Consider the following 8,209-nt stretch of genomic DNA (forward strand, 5'->3'; position numbering starts at 1 on the left):
GAGCGCACCTGCTTACGCAACTGCACCGTGTTTCATGTCGTTTTGACTCTACTTTATATCAACCCATCGCCGACCGATCTGCTTCACCTCATTGACTTGCATTTCACAGATTTGATTGTGCTGCGCTTTCTTCTATTAATTTTCTGTTGCAATAAGCTATTCCCCTAAACTTTTGCGAATAAAATCCAAAATGATTTTTCTTCTGAATATTTGCGTGTTTGTAGGTAGTACTAGCTGGAGGAAACAAGTTTGCAAAGTTCAAATGAATTCGCCAGCTGCAAATTTGTTTACCAATAATTTTCCGAAAATAAGCAATATCGATGGCTTAGTTATTGTGTTCGATTATAGCTGCACCAATGGGGTATCGTGATCAAAATTCCTGTTGATCCTGGTATAAAATGAAGTGAAATTATTGGAGTCGGCAGCAGAATGGCTATATTACTAGTACTATTCACTATTTTCGCTCAAGGAGCTTCAGCTCCTGTAGGTGGCGACGAAGAAGTAGGTCAATAATTCTTTGTAGGTAGTAGGAAAATGATGAGGTTGTTCTAGATGAAAGGAAAATTGATCCACCCCGGAAGTTCGGATACATTTGAGAATCGAAAACTTGTGAAAGAAATGCTCGAAGCGTTAAATATTCGCACACAAAAGCTTCATCGAGCAGGTCAAGGCAGTGGTCCACAAACAGTATGTTTTTTTCGATCATGTACACATGTGAGTTGATGTTTTCATTCGCTTTCAGACAATGCAGCCTAGGCCAGATCTTGGGCCAAAAAACAATTTCACTAAACCTATGTCTATAACGAATCAAGAGATTGCTGAGTGGATGTACGAGGGAGATATTGTGCTTACTCCAAGTCAAGCAAAGTTTATCGTCACCGGCGTAAATGGTGCATTTTCATGACGGTTTTCTTAAATAATTGAAATTTACCCCACCAAAAAAGGAGTCTCGGTGTAGGTACATCCGTCAGAACTGCGTCTCGCAAGAACCATCTCCTCATCTACAGTTGGTGCCAAATTTGATCAGCCGTGTGACCGCGTTGCGCTCGCGGTAACTCATGCGCTGCTCGACCACATTATTTCTCACCCTTAACCTGGTTTAATCAGGAGCACACTGTCTGCATCCGGTTGGAAACATCCCGCGTCGGCTACGGCAACAGCTGATTTATAACATTCTGTGCAATATTTATGCAGTAGTATAGTAGGGTCAAAACGACATGAAGTGCGATGCAATTGCGTACGTTCGAAGTGGTGCGGCGGAGCGTAGTGGTGGGAGCGTACTGGAACCTTTGCACCACCCATCGCTGCAGTTTGCGATGGTACCAACTCAGTTCCCACTCCACCACGCCGTTTCACGGGCGTACGCAAATGCACCGCAACTACACTCGTGCTTCATGTCGTTTCGATCCGACTGTAATGTATGTTTACGATGGATCTCAGGTCAGACGCATGCGAAACACGCACCGCCGTCATGGAATTGGATCGAATTTCTACAGTATTGATTGTTTCGTACAGTTAATGTAATAGTTGCATGCCATGTTGAAGCTTTTGTTTTTTTTCCAATTTCTCATAATTACTATTTTAGATAAGAATACAACACGCTCGAAGAGGGCATGCATAACAGATCCTTCTGAATTTTGGGACCCTTTGACTCCGATACCGTATACGTTCGATAGCTCTTTGAGTAAGTTCTTCACAAATACAAAACAACTCGACTGCCATAATCTTACTTTGAAGTAAATGGAAAGGGATTTTAAGAAGTTTGCTTTCTTAATTGCATTTTGATGCAGCTAGTTTTCTGTAAAGCAACGAATTTTCCTGTGAATACTGTAAAAAACTGTAGAAATTTTACCTTAAAATAGAAAGGAAAAGAAAAAAGTAAGAGTAATCCAGAATCACCCATATTTATGTGTATCTCTGGCCAGGAACTTTCATAAGGTGTGCGCGCCAAACACAGAGAAAAATGGGCAAGCCTTATCTCTTTATTTTTCTTGTTCTTTCATTTTTCCATTGTACATATCTCACAATGTTCTACTCCTGTCCACCTTTCTAAATTTTTTTTTTCATTTTTAAGTCCGATAAGATCAACAAAACTCCAAAAACTCCTCAAAATTTCTGGAAGAGTGATCAAGTTGCTACCGAGGTGCTTCTGAAGAAACAGTTCCGCTCTTTTCATTATTTACTAATTCGTAAAATTCGTAAAACAATACATAACCAGTAAACACTGAATTGAGCCAAAAATACACAGCATCACAACCATCGCCACACTACCACAAAGAATAGGAACAATTTTTAACCTGATAAGATAAACTCAATCGCTATCACATAACTTTTTGGGGCTTCTTTTTTTGTCGACTCTCTGTTCCTAATGATGACGCTGATGACGCAGAGCAGCTCCGAACAGCTTTACAGTTGTCATTTTAGGAGCATAGAAGGAAGCATCAGTGTACGTAGGTTGAACTTGTAGTGACCCAGTAAAGTAAAAACTTTCAAGCGATGTGGAGGTTCCTCCTAAAATGTACAGAATAATTGATAAATGCAAGAGTTCTCATTAATTTTGACTCGCCATACCAAAAAATACATATTGACGCATTAGATTATAACATTAACTGTCATTCATTTTCAGCTAGCGATGTCGTTGCTCTCATTCGCCAAGGCATACAGTACTGGACATCGAACACGTGCATGAGTTTCACGGTGAGCGAAGTGTCTTTTTACATCAAGAAATATTATGATCTACCTTCTTAACCAATCACAGTCTCACAGAACACCGTGGAAATTCAAACTATTTATATATTTGTATTTTGTCGGATTTTTTCAAAAGAACAGTGGGCTAAGTTTGTGATCACCGTTTTAGCTGCATAAGGTTGAGCGGTGTACATTCTTGACGCTGTACTCTAAAATGTTCTGAAAAGAAGCCGAAATTCAAATGCTACGCATTAGAACCTCCCACATATTCATTTTATTACAATTAAATAAATAATGATAGGTGGGTATCACTCAGTAGTACTAAGTAAAAAAAATAGTTACTCAAAATAGTTAAAAGCGTCAATCCTCTACTAAGGATAAAGCGGCAGCGTTGCGCTGCAAAACCTGATGGACCTCAAATCAAAATTGTTCGAGATTTTTCAACACGAATACGACCTACGCAATAACTGCGGGGGCAATGTATCAACCCAGTGTTTTTAATCTCTGATGAAGAAGTCTCTTGCCACTTCTGTGAATTCGGAGAGATGAAAGCCTTGGTAGGATCTAGACTGATTCCGAACTATCGACCATGTAGTCGCAGCGGAACTGTTTACTATTGCGTTATTCAATACAATATAATATATAACCATAGTGTATAGTTCAGCCAGTTCAATGCTACGCGGCCGCGCATGCGGCCACTGCTGCTCCGCTGCTCCGCCTGTGCACGCTATTGCGCCCGCGTCAATCGATGAAGCAGTTTTGCTGTGGGTTAAAGCCATCATCCCACGAATCTGAGGTGGTACGGATTTCAGGTGGAGTATTCTTATACGGAATCGTAGATTATGGAGAGGGAGTGATTCCGTCCATTTCTTCCTAATTGCCGTAAAAAATAGCTCGGAAGATGCGGTGCGTACACAAGGCTGGCGCGCTCCAATCGAACTCGTTGCAGGAAATAGGGCACCGCAACGCTCGAAGCCGTATCCTCCGGTTCGTTTTTACGGCAATTAGGAAGAAATGGACGGAATCATCCTTTAATAGACCCCTCAAGGCTGAAGAACTTGCGGGTCCGCCCATTTGAACATTCGGAGCTGACCATGAATGCTTGTTGTATGTGGATATAAACGGATAAATACTTAAATTATACTAATTGCAGCGATTTAGAACGCATGTAAATAGGTTGATTTCTAAGCGATATCTGTTGAAGAGGACCAAATAACCACGTTATGTTGTGTTCCAGGAGAACCCCTATGGAATGAATCATCTTCGATTTTACGCTGGAAGTGGTTGTTGGTCTTATATGGGCAAGCAGGCTTCATGGACTAGCCAGGATATCTCGATTGGGGACGGATGTAATAATGTACGGAGTTTAACATTGATCTGAATGTAGTAAGCCTACTGAAGCAGTTTGCACGTGCAGCTATAATCAAGTTGTTTCTCTAAGGTTATTCTACCGAGTTGAAGTGGAATTTCAGCTTGGAACCGTTACCCACGAGATTGGTCATGCTCTAGGTTTCTTTCATACTCAATCTCGTTACGATCGTGACAGTTGGGTCTACGTTGACCTGAACAACGTGCCACAAAATCTTCAATACAATTTTGCAAAGGTTCTGATGACTTGCTGCACTCTCAAATCTTTTCACCAATAAAAAAATATACTTTAGATGACGCCGGCTACAGAAAACCACTTTGGCCAACCTTATGACTTCGGAAGTGTAATGCAGTACGATCCGTGTGAGTGTTGTGACTGCTATCATCCTATACAACCTTTCTTGCTTTTTTTTGTGCAAGGTGCACATTTTCAACCACTTTTCAGAGCAGATTATTAGGAAAACGCATTTCCAAACGGTGATTTTACGGTCTTCTTTATTTCCCAGTAGTTTTCAAACGGTGTGTGACACAATATAGAAACAGTTAACATCCTGCTCTTCTCGGCTCTGATACTCCACCAAATCTGAATTTCGAAAGAAATCGGTTTTATCGTTATCGCTTTTTTAATATTTTTAATCCGATCTTTAAAGGGCTTTTCTTCAGATGCGTTCGCTGAAGACCCAAATCAGTACACGGTAACAGCAATAAATATGGCCTATCAGAACTCTATGGGACAACGAGAAGCGCCTGCGTTCTCGGATGTTCGCATGATGAACTGGCTATACAACTGCTCCAGTGAGTTGTACTTTAGCTTTTCATCCTTCATCTAAAAAAAAACAGCAAGTGATCCGATCATAGAGACAATGTACGTGAAAGGCCGTATCTTTAGCGGAATAAAGCGTGACTCATAGATAGCGCTTAAAATAATGTCTAATTTGCAATCAACGACAAATTAAAGACAGAATTTTGAAAATTTTTCATTTTGGGTCTCCAGATAATTAGATGGATAGACAGCTCGGATGTAGTCTGCAAGTGCCAGAATTTTAAACGAAAGATCTAGGATTCAGAGACCTGAAGAGGTGCCAGTCTATCCAACGAGGCAACTCACACGATTGACCGGATGAGACCGCACAAAGTGGATTTGATCTTCTGATATCTCAGGCGTCCTGGAGGCCTCAGATTCCTAATTAGTTTTTTTTTTTGCTGTAGTACTTGCAAACTGTGTTCTCAACACAATTACAACCGCATACGATGTATTCTCTGGGAGGAAGTAGCAGTCGATAATGGATCTTTGGTCGGTCTGTACAACTATACGCATAACAGTAGACTGTAAGCTGTTGAAAAATTACAAATGAATTAACCTTTTTAACAAAAAATCTCTGTAAATTACTGGACAATATCAGACTTACATGAACCGCTTCATAATATTTGAACAGTTACTTATTAACTAATAGAAGGTGGGCTTAATAAGATTTCCCCCGTATTTTCAGGATGGCTCGGAATTCCTACCTACATTCCCTCAAAAATTGAATTTTAGGTTTCTGTATGGGAGTACCTGTGCCTCCTTGTCGCCAACCTGGCTACCAAGATCCTCGAAATTGTTATTCATGTAAATGTCCCCGAGCATTCGGTGGACAATACTGTGAGCAACTAGCAGACGGCTCAGCACCGAACTGTAACGGTGCAGTTGTACAGGTAACAATTTGCTGGTGTTGAATCGTCAAAGAAGTTTTGTTTGCGTCCAAAATCATCCATTTATTTTTTCCATTTTATAGATAGATTTTCAACTGACACCATATGCTTAATATTGAATTCACGCAGTACTTCAGGAAAGAGTTTACTTTGAAAGTATAACAAATCCACTTAACTATAGTAGGACCAGAACGACATTAAGCACGTACGCAGTTGCCTACCCGACTTCGCTCGAGGCGCTTCGGTGGAGCTTAGCAGTTAGGAGCATAGTGAAATCCTTGTTGGTACCACCAATCGCTGCAGTTTGCGACGGTCAAAACTCGGTCCCAACTGCTGCCTCCACCACGCAACTTTTCGAGCGCGTACGCAAATGCACCGCATCTACACTCGTGATTCATGTCGTTTTGACCCGACTATAATTCTACAGTGCAGAGTATAATTCTGTAGCTACGAGCTGGTTTGGACGCAACTAAACTCCAAGTACTTCAAAATGTGCAAACACGTAAACTATATCAGGCAACTTCCTCTTCATGGTCGACACTCAACGGTGTTGCTGGGGATCCGAACAGTTATACTCCGGAAACAGATACTACGGACTGTTATTGGCATATCACTGTAAGGATTTCCATCTCATCTAGTAAAGCCACGGGAAAAATCTATCCGAAGGGTTAATCTACCGTAACTTTTCACAAGTGTTCCCAAAACCTCACAATGTTACAATTTTTGAGTATCAGTGCACTCCAATGAACAACAATACCAGCGTTGTTGTTGGGAACCATTTGCTATTGCAACGAAAATCTCAAGCGGTGGCGTTTAAGGAAGTTAGGAAGATGAGCGATCATGTACTCGTGCTCCCTATTGTGATCCCTAAATATCATTTCGCTTTATTTCATTCCAGAAACAAGAAGAAAGGTCATGATACTCATTATGAAATGTAATGTATGTATGTAATCTATACTTCGTACCAAATGTGTACAACCTACCAACCGCGACGCGCGTGCCGCAACGCACGCTCCCTCACTGTTGCGCACACATTCTTTCTCTCTCGGCACACGCTTCAAATCTTCAATCTTCACCACCGTCTAGATCAAGAACAGCAGTAGGTTAAAGTTCTTTAAAGAGAGCGTAACACAAAATATTTGATGTTGGGATCACAAAACGAATAGACATAGGCGAGAATTTAATGCACGAATGTATGCGTGATCACGCTCAATTCTCTATTAATCCAGAAAAGGAGTGTGAAACAGCCTTCGTTGCACCGATGTCCCCAACGATACAACTTATTACGGATAGTAGAACGTGGCCATCCTCAACGCGTCTGCGACTGTGCATGGTGGGAAGTTTCTGCCGCTTATTTTAGTAATGTTAGCGCGATTGCGGACGTCGGAAGACGACGGATTTGCTTGCCTCCTATCGTGTAAAAAGTTGGATTGTAAGCGAGGAAATGGAGGGGGAGTGTATTTCACGCGCCTTGCTCTGGATTAGTAGAGGTGACTGAATGTGATCTCGCCCATTAATCGTGAAGTACGCCACTACCCCTACCTTTTCGTGGAGAAATCCCAGTATCTTCTCTTTCGTGATATCCTACTTTTAAATGCATCGGTACGGAAACCTTCCACGGATCGCTTTTGTCCACAGGATCTAAATAGACAATCATATAGAGCAAAATTTTGGCCATTAGTGATAGTAACAGGTAGTAGTTTGTAATCATTTATTCGCAATAACTAATTTCTTACTGTGAATTGGAGTATTTACTGCTGTATAAGCTGTGATGAATAATAAAGACTACTGCAGGCACCAGCTGGACGTAGAATTCAACTACGTTTGAGCACACCGCCAAGTAATTGCATGCAAGGGTGCCCATGGCAAGGAATTGAGGTCAACCTCGGAAAATTCGATCTCTACGGAATGATGTAAGGGAGATTTTCACACTCAAACGAGTGATCGAAGTAAAACCCATTGCTTCTCTAACGAATTGCTTGTTACAGAATGTGCTGCCAATCTAGCCAGACATACACTTCAGTGAGCAATTTGGTTACTATTCGTGGTATAGTCCGCTACAATCAACTCACCTTCGGCCTCGACTATCGTGTTGTTTGAGAACATAGACGTTCATTTGTGTTTTCTAACGTAGATTCATGCGAAATTCAAGTTTATTATTGGAAATATCATGTAGACGTAACAAGTAGTAACGAATGAAGTTGTAGAGAAACCGCTTGTTTACATCATGGAAGAATTAATAGTTTGAATACTTCTCAATCGAAAAAAGCCACTGTATTCTCAAATTGCCTCTACCAGACATGATCCAAAGCCGAAGTCAAAACAGCAGTACTTTTATACAAAATAATGGCACAACTGGTGTTCCCATGGCGAGAGCAGGAGCAATTTGCTTCATTACATCAAGTGCCCGTTGCTTGTTGCTTTAATCACAATCCTTTCATGAAAAAGCACAAGTGCTAAC

The 8,209-nt window shown here is 41.1% G+C and overlaps 1 protein-coding gene across 3 annotated transcripts; it reads left to right on the top strand.

Moving 5' to 3' along the window:
- Window positions 1-429: 429 nt before the first annotated feature.
- RB195_013746 (uncharacterized protein) lies at window positions 430-7,848 on the top strand (the record flags this gene model as incomplete). Of its 3 annotated transcripts, XM_064203709.1 has the most annotated exons (12): window positions 430-501; window positions 553-687; window positions 743-890; window positions 1,586-1,684; window positions 2,627-2,697; window positions 4,161-4,292; window positions 4,350-4,419; window positions 4,720-4,851; window positions 5,594-5,751; window positions 6,196-6,363; window positions 7,543-7,661; window positions 7,737-7,848. In XM_064203709.1, 12 exons carry the CDS (start codon window positions 430-432, stop codon window positions 7,846-7,848), a joined length of 1,416 nt encoding a protein of 471 aa, XP_064059590.1. The 3 variants fall into 3 exon arrangements, with proteins under 3 accessions (XP_064059590.1, XP_064059591.1, XP_064059592.1); XM_064203711.1 differs by lacking the exons at window positions 430-501; window positions 553-687; window positions 743-890; ... (1 more) ...; window positions 2,627-2,697; window positions 4,350-4,419 and adding exons at window positions 3,361-3,452; window positions 4,515-4,533 and having other exon boundaries at window positions 4,130-4,292; window positions 6,265-6,363; XM_064203710.1 differs by lacking the exons at window positions 1,586-1,684; window positions 2,627-2,697; window positions 4,161-4,292; ... (4 more) ...; window positions 7,543-7,661; window positions 7,737-7,848 and having other exon boundaries at window positions 743-904.
- Between the last annotated feature and the right edge of the window lie 361 nt (window positions 7,849-8,209).

Source organism: Necator americanus, chromosome V (genome assembly GCF_031761385.1).
Source record: "Necator americanus strain Aroian chromosome V, whole genome shotgun sequence".
NCBI classification, from domain to species: Eukaryota; Metazoa; Nematoda; class Chromadorea; order Rhabditida; family Ancylostomatidae; genus Necator; species Necator americanus.